We start from the raw sequence: 12,004 nt of genomic DNA on the forward strand, positions 1-12,004 counted from the left end.
CTCACCCCAACCGGTCACAGCAGATGGCCGCCGGACGTTTCTTCCTGTTAAAAGGGAGTTTTTCCTTCCCACTGTCGCCAAAGTGCTTGCTCATAGGGTGTCATATGATTGTTGGATTTTTCTCTGTATCTATGAAGAGCCTTGAGGCGACCTTTGTTGTGATTTGGTGCTATATAAATAAAATTGAATTGAACTGAATAAATTATACTGGAATTGGGCAATAAAGTCCTTGCTGTCCTCTTTGGGTCTGGCAGATGTTTGTAACTTCTCTCTTGTCATTTTCAGGCCACAGTCATTGAACCAAAGTTATATTTCTATCCGGGCCCATGACTTCAACCATGGGCATTATGGTTGTCATCATTACATTTTTTTCCTGATTTGGTGATATAGGGAGAGAGAGATCATGCAATGCACCACTTTCTGGTGTGAACTTTGTTGATGATGACACTCAATTGATATCTTTTTTTGTGCCTTGCCTATGCACAGTTTTTCTTTCTTTGCATTTTAATTCATTCATCTTTAACTTGTATTCACTTTCTCATTTTCCAGTGATTTTGAGCGAAGACCCTCTTTTGGGAATTCATGTTCATTTATGGACTTAGATAATAACTGCAAAATTTCCCTAAACATGGGTTTTTACTGATTATAGAAATAACTGTTGTAACACAGTAATTATGTAGCTTTTATCGCAAGAATATATATAGTTGCAGACCTGCCTGTCTACCACAACAACAGTGTGCTAGACACTGTGCAACAAACAATTTCACTGATAGCTATCAGTGATCATTGATAGATGTCAATACTGAGCATTACTGATTAAGACTAAGATTGTGGCTACTCCTCTTCTAATGAGGTTTATGTTCCCTCCTGAGATTTACACAAAGTTCTAGAGGCACACTCAGAGCTACCTTTTGCACCTGTAGAGTATATTGAGTAAAGTATCCTATTGCTAACTTTGGCATCAGCCAAAAGGGTCAGTGAGGTACTGCCTGCTATTTTCCCAATCAGATGGTTGGTGGTTTGATCCCTGGCAACTCCAGCCTGCATGCCAAAAATCTTTGGGCAAGATAGTAACCCCAAGTTGATCTCTGATACATCCATTGGAGTATGATTTGTGTGAGTGCTAGATAGAACACACCTACATATAGAAAAGGTATTTGTATGAATGAGAGTTGTAAGTGGTTTGAGTGCTCAGGTAGAGTAGAAAAGCACTATGTAAGAACCAGTCCATTCCATTTATTAGCTTTTCTCTACTTGCCATTTGCAGATGAGAGCCAGAACCACTTTAATTCACTATGCCTTATCGATACATTAAGCAATTATCTAGACAGGACTGAGGGGTTTAGGAAAAGCAACCAAATCTTTGTAGCTTTAACTCCTTCTTTAAAGGTAAGTCTATGTCTCGCCAGGGGTTGTCCGACTGGGTGGTAGAGGTCCAGTCTTCCAACAAGGTGGACCACAGCCTTTTGTGCAGCTGTGTGCACATTCCATCAGATGAATGACTGCCTCATGGGACCTTTTTAGGAATGTTTATGTAGAGGACACCTGTCAGCAAGTCCTTGAAGTGACTGGTCATGCCAGAGGTTGCTTACCATAGTGGGATACTGAACTCACTTTTCAAAGAACCCCGGTTACGCTAGTAAGCAAACATTTTCTTTGTGCAAAGTAAAATTAAGAAAACATCTGAGTTCATTTTTATTTTCTCTACAGGATTGTTTGGATGACAGTCGTCGCATCCCCCCATCTCCAGTTGTCCATGTTCGAGGACTTTGCGATGCTGTGGTGGAAGGGGACCTAGTGGAGGCACTTGACAAGTTTGGCAACATCTGGTAGTCCTGGTTTAACTCTAAATACTGTTGAGGCCATTTAAAAAATATTAACACACTTTCATTTAGCTTGGAATTGCATTGCACATTGACTTTGGTATCATGGACTTTTTTTTAGTGCACACCTTGCAATGTACAGGCATGACATGATTTTGAGCTTGTGCTAGAAAGCTTGTTTAGCAAGCTGCAACCCTAAACTGTATGAAACAAATGCCTTCTTCCTAGTGTTAAATGACTAGAAAGACCCATTAAAAATTGGAAACATCCCTGACTAAAACTGACGTGCAAAGTTAGCACTGTCAAATGGTGGGATATATTAGGTGCCAAATAAACAGTAAATTCCTAAAGTTCATGACAAAAAAATGGTCAAACATCTGAGCAACTTTGACAAGTGGAAGAAGGCAGCCAGTGAATCAGTTTCTTTATATTTACCTGGGAATGAGTGAAGTAGGATATACTAGCTAATGCACTGTTATTAACCTTGGGTCTTGACATTTGGGCAGTTTTTCTTTTGGCAAGAAACAAACATCAAAATGTTGCTGTAGACTATGTGCACACATACAATTGGGATGTGTAGCAATGACACCCTGTGGCGGGGAAGTTAATTACAGTCACATGCCTGGCTGCTCTTTCATCTACAGGTGCGCAGCACCAAATGTGACTAGGGATTCCAATGCTTACTATGCACTGAACATTTCCTCATTGCATCATGTATATGCAACATGCAGCATCCGCATGTTACTTTGCTTCTAAGATGACCACAAGGGGGCAGTATATAGCAGTGTGCAACACGCTTTGAACAAAGTCACTTTAACTGGAACTGAACAAAAGCTGAATTTGCGTGCAATGGTATTTGCCTGCAAATAGAGCTTGCATCGTTGTCTGTATATGTCATCATCATCATTCATTTGATCAACAATAAAGTCACCGAGGTATTTCACCTTTTTATGAACCCCAATATTATTTTGGGACAGTTAAACACAGAGAAATCTAGCTGTTTATCCTGCTTGGTTCTACATATCAAAATAGCACTTTTAATAGCATTGTACTTTATATCATAATGCAGACCATATTCAGTACAGATATTAAGCTCCTGTAATCCAGCACTACTGGGACTAAAAACAACCAGGCCATCTGCATACATAAGATGATTTATCCATGTTTTACCTAATATACGCCCAGTGTTACAGGCTCTCAGCTACATGGAGAAATCATCAACATATAAATTAATTAAAATTGGAGACAAAATCCCACCCTGTCTGACACCATTGGGTAAACTGGACTGGGTTGTTTTAACTGAACAAACACACACATCCACACATGTGCATTAACACTAAGTGCAATAATCTTTTCTGGCATCGTTGTATTTTTACTCAGTTGTATATAGCATTCGTATTCTATTTTTATCTCATTGTATATTTTTATTCTATTTTATTCTACTGTATATAGTATTTTATTTTATTCTATTCTGTACAGCTGTGTACTGTATTTATTCTTATTGTATTCTAATTTTTGCGTCATAACTTTTGCACTGTCCACTTCCTGCTGTGACAAAACAAATTTCCCACGTGTGGGACTAATAAAGGTTATCTTATCTTATCTTATCTTACCCAGTCCAGTTTATTATCTGTGCTTAGTCCAAGGTATTTATAGTCCTCCAAAATGCGTAACCCCAGTCCACAGCGATAAGGTGAAAAAAAACTTTCTCAACCCACATGTTTGAGAGAAAACAATTTGAAACACACTAACACGCTACTAATAAGTAAAAGACAAAAAACTAAGAACAAAAGTTTAAAGAATAGAGGGAAAGAAGGTAATAACTGAAACAGGCTGCCTTCCAGTTGGCACATGTGCATGAGATTTTGTGATTTACCTTAATCACAGATAATAACGACAGAAATTACAGTATAGAATAAGTGTTCTTGATTGGATCTATATTCACTGATGTGACTGATCGCACAGTCACATCAGTTCATACCTGCTTTTGCAGCAATGGCGAAACATGCAAGGTTACAAAAGTTGATAGCTGCGTGACCCGCTGAAATGATTTCAAAGTGCAGCTTGTGCCAGTAGTCATCATTTTCGACTTGGATTTCATTAACTCTTCTGGCACACTATGGTAATTTCTTGTGAAGCACTTGTTGTTTATGTTGAAAGATGCTATAGAAATAAAAATGTACATACTTTTACTTTACTTGCTCACCTTCTCTAACCTTCACATTTGTCTCCGCTATCGGCAGTTATGTAATGATGATGCCTTTCAAGCGTCAGGCTCTGGTGGAATTTGACAGCGTGGAGAGTGCTGAGCGCTGCGTGTCATTCGGAACCCGTGATGCTGTCTACGTCGCTGAGCAGCAGGCTTTTTTTAACTTCTCTACCAGCCAGAGAATCACCAGACCCACCAACACAGACGACCCCTCCAGTGGAAACAAAGTCCTCCTGTTGTCCATACAGAACCCTGTGTATCCCATTACCACTGTAAGTCCTTCACCCCACCTAAGACTCTTGCCATATCTTCAACTTGTGTTAGAAAAGAAACTTTTTGCTATCTGAGCTAAAACTCTTTAACCAGGTCTCTTTTTTACCCTTCAAGGACGCCTGCTCCTGTGTTAATAATGATTACAGTCATTGTACATTACTTAAAATGTTTGCCTCAGGAATACAGATACAGAGATACAAGCTTACATTGTCAGACATCTATTATTAACAAACCCTCTGTGCCTTTGCTCTGTGTATACATTCTTTATCTGTGTATACATCCTCAACAATATCTTTGTAATTTAGATTAGTGCTAATGTCTCACTGCTTATTTGTAAAATAATGTAAGCTTTTAACTTTTAGTCAAAATTAGCTCATAAATGTAAAGGTTTTAAGCGTTAAAGCCCATTTTCCATTTCTGTTTTCTTAAGTCCATTTTCTTGGTGACCAGTAGGTACGTTGCAGTTTTTACAGTGTGGTCTCTGTCTTTCTCTCAGGATGTGTTGTACACTGTGTGCAACCCAGTTGGTAACGTCCTACGTATTGTCATCTTCAAACGCAACGGCATCCAGGCCATGGTTGAATATCCTGACTGTGTGTGTGTGTGTATGTGTGTGTGTGCGCACACAATTGCATGTGTGCTTGGGGTATATCACAGATTAGCAGAGAAATGCCAACATGCGTTTTCATTTTTCTAAGTTCCAGTTCAGAGCTTAATAGACTCGTTTGGATACAAAATAATGAACACAGGATGGTAGAAGAGGATTATAGCTAACTGGATGTGTTTTGTTGATGCCAGATCAAAGTTCACTTCATTAAACCTGACAGTGCATCATCCTGAGGGCTGTGGTAGTCTTGTTTTTCTCTGCTGATCCTGATGAGTCAACCTTAACAAGCTTGTTAACATTTGAGTCAGTAAAGGATGCTCAGAAGGCCAAACTGGCTCTGAATGGAGCTGACATCTATGCTGGCTGCTGCACACTCAAGATTGAATACGCTCGGGTAAACACATGCACATACACTCACACAGTCATGCCCATGCACATGAACACACATCTAAAAAGAGGTGCTGTGCTCTGTTGCCCCTTGCAGCCCAACAGACTGAACGTCATCTGCAACAACAACACCAGCTGGGATTACACCAAACCCTTCCTCCTGCACCGAGGTAGCGTTCCCTCTTTTAATCTCTGATCAATGAAAGCACTTTAAGCATATTCTTTAAAGTTTACTTCGAGGCAGTCCGAAAGTCTTTTTCCATGGCCACGCAGAACTCCTCCCACACCTGAGTTTTTGCTTCAGCCACTGCCCGAGCCACTTCACGCTTGGACTGTCAGTACATATCAGCTACCTCTGAAGCCACACAGGCTAACCAAGCCTGATAGGACTCCTTCTTAGCCTTGTGGCTCCCTTCACCTCTGGTGTCCACCATTTGGTTTGGGGGTTAACCAACGACAGGCACCAACCACCTTGCGGCTGCAGCTCAGTGCAGCGGCTTCGGCAATGGAAGTGCTGAACATGGTCCATTCGGACTCAATGTCCGCAGTCTCTCTCGGAATGCTGGTGAAGCTCTGCCGGAGGTGTGCGTTGTAAATCTCACAGACTGGGGCCTCTGCCAGACATTCCCAGCACACCCTCACTATATGTTTAGGTGCACCAGGTCTGTCCAGCGTTCTCCCCCGCCACCTCATCCAACTCACCACCTGGTGCTGAATTTGATTAGGTTGAGGAGTTTAAGTATCTCGGGGTCTTGTTCATAAGTGAGTTGGGAGAAGAGAGCGGGAGATCGACAGACAGATTGGTGCTGCGGCTGCAGGGATGCGGACAGTGTACCGTTCCATCATGGAGAAGAGAGAGCTGAGTGTAAAAGCAAAGCTCTCAATTGACTGCTTGATCTACGTCCCTACCCTCACCTATGGTCACAAGCTGTAGGTAGTGACCGAAAGAACAAGATCGCGGATACAAGCGGCAGAAATGGGCTTCCTCAGAAGGGTGGCTGGCCTTTCCCTTAGAGATAGGTTCAGAAGTTCTGCCAGAGGGGCTCAGAGTAGAGCCGCTGTTCCTTACATTGAAAGGAGCCAGTTGAAGTGGTTCGGGCATCTGACAAGGATGCCTCCTAGGCGCCTTCTGTGCGAGGTTTTCCGGGCATGTCCCACTGGGAGGAGGCCCCAGGGCAGACCCAGGACATGCTGGAGAGATTATATCTCTCGGCTGGCCTGGGAGTTCCACCGGACAAGCTGGAGGAAGTGGCTGTGGAGAGGGACGTCTGGGCTTCTCTGCTTAGGCTGCTGTCCCCACGATCCGGCCCAGATAAGCGGAAGAAGATGGATGGTTCACTTCAAGTAAAATTAATATGTTGACATTTTACTTATTCCTTCTAGTGAACATTATTATCTTCTTTTTACACAGCAGGAATGTGTCTTATAAAGCACAATACATTTTGTTTGCAATCTGAGTAAATATAAACAGAGTAAATTTACTCCAGTTCAGTTGGAAAACCTCAGGAGGAGCTTGGAAATGTCAATGCACTAAGATGACATTAAAAGGACAAAAGACTGATAAGGTGTGTCCCAATTAAAGGGCTGCATCCTCAAAGAACCCAGCCTATGTAAACAGTGAAGGCCGGGTCATTTGAGGATTTGGTGTATGCGATTTTTTTGGTTTCTTAAGTATCTGAGGATGAGAGCGCACAAGACCATGAAAACGTGACTGTTAATTTTAAGAGTAGATAGTAAGTAGCAGCTAATGTTCATGGGACTAGTGTCATCTTACTTTGCAAATATAATATGCATAAAGATAAAATTCTTGTATTAATAAATTAGATTTAAAATTCTCATTAGTGAAATTTAGCTCAGTTTTAAATACTGAACTTCAGCAAAGATTCAAGTTGCATTTATTTCTATTTCTATATCACTTCATATCTTCATCTCAAAGACAAGTATTTTTTACAGTGTATAAGGCTGTTTTGGACATGAGACAAATATTGTTCTTTTACTATATTGGCACTACTGCGTTTGTCTGAAGGCTTACTTATATTGGTAAAAAGAAAAGTCAAAATGAAGAGTAGACTGATATACTAAATATTCCTTTATTGGGTGAGGAAATCATGCCATATCTTAACCGTTTTAAGTCATATAGAATAGATGTGATGTAATGCTGTAATGCAAACACAGCAGTACTATTAGTACTAAAATACTCCATGTTTCAAATAACTAAAGAAAAGAAATATTGACATCTATTTTCAGCTACATTCTGGTGCTTATAGGTTTCTGAATATAAAACTTTTCACTGCTTTTCATCGTTTTTACTTGGAGGTACATACGTTGTGCTTTAGATTCAGAGAGAGAAAAAAATCAGGGGAAACAGCTGGATACACAAAATGGTGACAGACTCAAGTGGTATGAACCACTACAAAAATAACATAAGAGCAGTAGTTTCTCCACATTTACTTTTTGTCTTATTAGGGGTATTAAATAAGTTGAGATCCCATTTGGCACACTAGCACACTGAGTCTATTTGGCTCAACAGCACCAAGAAGAGGCAGCAAAATAACCAAGTTACCATTAACATTAGTGCAATGAATCCTGAATCCTGCTTGTACCGGGACTTAAGTAATATTTAGGACTGAAAACCAGGCAGCATTCACTAATTTCGTTCCTTTAAATTCAGATAAAACTGAAGGTATATTGTACTTGGCCTTACAAGTATGTTATCTAACTAGTATGCTATCTAACCTCTAGATGGCGTTACCCTGTCCTCCAGTAACACTCTGATGAATCTTGAAAATTGTTTTTGACCAGAGGATATGTTCTTCAGTGTGCATATTAAACAAAAATGTAGGACAGTTTTCTTTCATTTGTACAATATCTCTAAAATTAGAAACATCCTTTCTCAGAGTGACACTGAAAAACTAGTTCATGTATTTATTACTTCTAGGCTGGACTACTCTAATTCATTATTATCCAACTGCGCTTAAGACTCTCTGAAAAGCCTTCAGTGGATCCAAAATGCTGCAGCAAGAGTACTGACAGGTGCCAGAAAGAGATAACATATTCTTTCTCTCATACTTCCTTCTCTTCACTGGCTCCCTCTTTGAACTGCAATCAAACTTAAAATCCTTGTCCTCACATACAAGTTCTTGAATAATCTGGCCCTATCTTATCTTAAAGACCTAATAGTACTGTATCACCCCATTTGAGCACTTTGTTTGTTTGTTACAGAGCGGGGGAAGGGGAGACAACGTCATGCCATATTGGGAGAGCATCCATCTAACGGAGGTGGTACTGTCTGTCTTCATCCCTCCCTGTCTAGCTGCCAATATGTTATCTCTTCCACTTGTTCCACTGCAATTACTGTGAGTCCACTGTACCACATAATATCCCCTGAGTATCTGTGCGTATCTTTGCAGGTACACACTGGCCCCTCTTGCCTCTACCTGCTAAAAGCCAGAACTGGAGGTACAGCGAGGAGGTGCAGGAGAGGATCTCTTACCCGCTACTCCAGAAGACCTCCCCCACATTCTCTTCCTCTTTCCTTGGCAAAAGCATTACTAGCTCTGTCACCATGGTGAGCGGTCTCCATCCTGTTAAGATGAACTGCAGCCGTATTTTCAACCTCTTCTGTCTCTACGGCAATGTCGAGAAGGTGTGTAAGGATCCTCTCTGACTTTTAGAGGTCATGTTGATATGAAAATACATATATTGTACAATAGTTCCTATAATTTTCTTTTAATAAATCTTAATCATAACTTATGTTCTAGGTATGTATGATTTAGTTTATTTTTACAGTGCTCAAAAAAAGAAAACATCAGATCTCAATGGAAAAAAATAATTCTGGATAGCTATACTAGAACAAAAGGATGCCACATCATTGGATGGAAATGAAAATTAGCAGCTTACAGAATGAAAATGTGAAAAAAGATGCAGCACACTAGTCCAGTTTGTAGCAACTCAAAATGGCACTCAGTAGTTTGTATGACCCCCATGTGCTTGTATACATGCCTGACAATGTTGGGGCATTCTCCTAAAGAGACAATGGATGTTGTCCTGGGGAATCTCCTCCCACGTTTGGACCAGGACATCATTGAGCTTCTGAACAGTCTGAGGTGCAACCTGGGACGTGTCAAATGGACCAAAACATAATGCCACAGAGGTGTCCTTTAGGAACTCCCTGTTTACTCTGGCCATATGAGAGCAGGCATTGTTTTGAACCAAGACCAACCTACGACCCATACTCCAGTGTAGGGTCCAACAATGGGTGAAGGATTTAATTTCAATACCTATGGATAGTCAGGGTGCCTTTGCCTAGACTGTAGAGATCAAATGCAAGTTGGGTTCCACAGTGCCAGGCAGTGAACACAGGGCCAGTTCGAACTTAATAAAAAAAGAAAAAACAAACAAGCCAAATCTCATGGACCATCATCAATCTGTATTAACTTCTAATGTATGCCTTAACCATGCATGTATTAATTCATTCATTCATTAAAGAGGTGTTCCCCCAGATGGTGTACTGAGAAATAAGGTATGCATTCAAATTTTTTTACAGCCACAGATTAGCTGTTGTGGAGCAGGGAAATTATTTTACTGCTATTGTTAAATAATTATCATCATTACCATTGCATTAATAATATAATCTGCAGTATGATCATTGCTTTAACAATGTAACAGATAGCTTTAAGATGGCCTTAAGATGTTTATGCATACGGTTATCATATTAACTTTGTATTTCAGATGCAGTTATAACTATTTTATACACAATGCATATCTGTGCTTATTTGAGTTGATGTTCAGGTTCTTTAAAGGTTTAAAGCTTCACTGACGTGACTGTTCAGATGATCCATGCTGAGGGAAAACTAGAACATAGAAGGATTGCGTACATGCTTACAAAACACTTATATTAGGTCATTTTATATTAAGGTTTCGTTAGAGGTTCTTGATTAAAACATGTATTCAACATAGTACAGGTAGTTTCAGTTAGGTTGTTACACATAAAGATGAGCCTCTGTTCTGGTGAAAGGTCAGAAGTGCAACGGGTGAGATGAGAGAGCATTTAAGGACAAGACAGTAAGGGAGAGGTGACATAGAGGCTGAGTGAGGTCAACACACACACACTTTTAGTTAGATTTATTTAGAGGAGAGGTTAGTCATGTCTGGCTGTAACTGCAAAAGTGTCTCGGTAAAAGAGGAACCATTCCTTGTTGTCTCGGCAAGAAAGAGGAACAAGACAAGAACTGAAAGGTAGACAGGAAGGGCCAGCCATGAAAATAGAAGATGATGTTCTTCTTAAAAGTCATTGTGGTGTTGATTTGACGTATGTATAAAATGTATCTGTGACGCATGAAGAGGCGTCAGTAAACAAACCCTGATGTTATAAAATAATTGTTTGTGCTTTAGTAAGTCGAAGATCACTTGCTGTCGGCGTACAGAGTGTCTTCCCACACGTGTGTATTCATTAAAATCATTGTTTGACCAAGATCTTCTGGACCATGGTTGTTTGTACTCTCCTTCCTCAATATTTTGAACCTTAACACTGTCTACGAAGTTCATTTACTGTATTGGTGGCACTTTATAAAAATGTCCCACTATTAAGCATTAGTACGGTATTAGAAAGTCCTTAAGTCATCATGTACATATTTCTTTACACCTCCTCAGTATGTCATTTATAAATGTACATATGTTTATCCATCTGTTACTGTTACACCATGTACTACTGTCACTGCTATACTCACTGCTCACTATGTACAACTATCACTGCAACAGCATCATTGCTGTTTATAATCACAATCATATTTATTATCATTATCATAATAATATCTGTATTCATAAATGGTTTGCTAAGGAGGAATGGTGCTCTGTAATTGTATGAATTAGTAAGGCAGTTAAAATGGAAATGGACTACTTTTTTAAAAAAAAAGAGCAACTGACCTGCCATTTAAAGAAAAGCGAGTAGCTTCTATCTTAAAAGGTCTTTTGCAGAGTTGGCAAAAGTACAGACATTCTGTACTATGCAAATACTACTGTTAAAAACTACTCAAGTAAAAGTTGAAGTACTGATTTCTTACACGTCTTCAACAACACTAATTAGCCTGCAGTTTGTAGCTATCCACTTCACTGTGCTTCTCCTTCAAGCTGCATCCACTGTTTGTTTGGGTGGGTGATTTGGGCATCAATAGCATGTAATTTCAAGCCTGCGCTAATCAACATGTCATCTCTCCTGTGACCCATGGCTTTTTATATTCAGAGCAAGTGAATATATTTTAGTTTCAATATTAATGATTTAAAAAATTGCAGTAGAGAGAGTAGGGGCAGGGTTAAGGGGATGGTGACACTCATGCAAAATAAATAAATACTGCAGTTATCGGCAGCTACCATGCTGCAAAATGGTAGCTCTTCAGCTAAAGAAAATATCTTCTGTGTTTGCAGGTGAAGTTCATGAAAAGCATTCCAGGCACAGCATTGGTAGAGATGGGTGATGAGTATGCTGTGGACCGAGCTGTGACTCACCTAAATGGTATCAAAGTATTTGGCAAGAAATTCAACGTCTGGTAAGCACTAAATATGCATACTTCAGACTTGAAGACACTTGGGGTTTGTGGTAGGGAGTCTGATGTAGTCTATCCGGTCGTTAAGCGATGACGTGACGAATCCTACTTCCGGGCCTAAAGTAGTCTGCGTTTAATATGGCTTTTGTGTTGTTAACATGTT

General features: G+C 40.0%; 1 protein-coding gene across 2 annotated transcripts in view; it reads left to right on the forward strand.

Moving 5' to 3' along the window:
• hnrnpll (heterogeneous nuclear ribonucleoprotein L like) overlaps window positions 1-12,004 on the forward strand; it is a 41,884-nt gene that overhangs the window by 24,359 nt on the left and 5,521 nt on the right. The window contains exons 2-9 of one of the 2 annotated variants that reach the window (XM_005747107.1): window positions 1,711-1,829; window positions 4,067-4,304; window positions 4,802-4,887; window positions 5,210-5,306; window positions 5,397-5,469; window positions 8,522-8,581; window positions 8,710-8,945; window positions 11,723-11,844. In XM_005747107.1, the coding sequence (XP_005747164.1) occupies window positions 1,711-1,829; window positions 4,067-4,304; window positions 4,802-4,887; window positions 5,210-5,306; window positions 5,397-5,469; window positions 8,522-8,581; window positions 8,710-8,945; window positions 11,723-11,844 (1,031 nt within the window). The remainder of the gene's footprint in view (window positions 1-1,710; window positions 1,830-4,066; window positions 4,305-4,801; window positions 4,888-5,209; window positions 5,307-5,396; window positions 5,470-8,521; window positions 8,582-8,709; window positions 8,946-11,722; window positions 11,845-12,004) is intronic. The other variant, XM_005747108.1, reaches the window with a different exon arrangement.

The sequence above is a fragment of the Pundamilia nyererei genome, unplaced genomic scaffold (genome assembly GCF_000239375.1).
Source record: "Pundamilia nyererei isolate P.nyererei 1_Seehausen unplaced genomic scaffold, PunNye1.0 scaffold00189, whole genome shotgun sequence".
NCBI classification, from domain to species: domain Eukaryota; kingdom Metazoa; phylum Chordata; class Actinopteri; order Cichliformes; family Cichlidae; genus Pundamilia; species Pundamilia nyererei.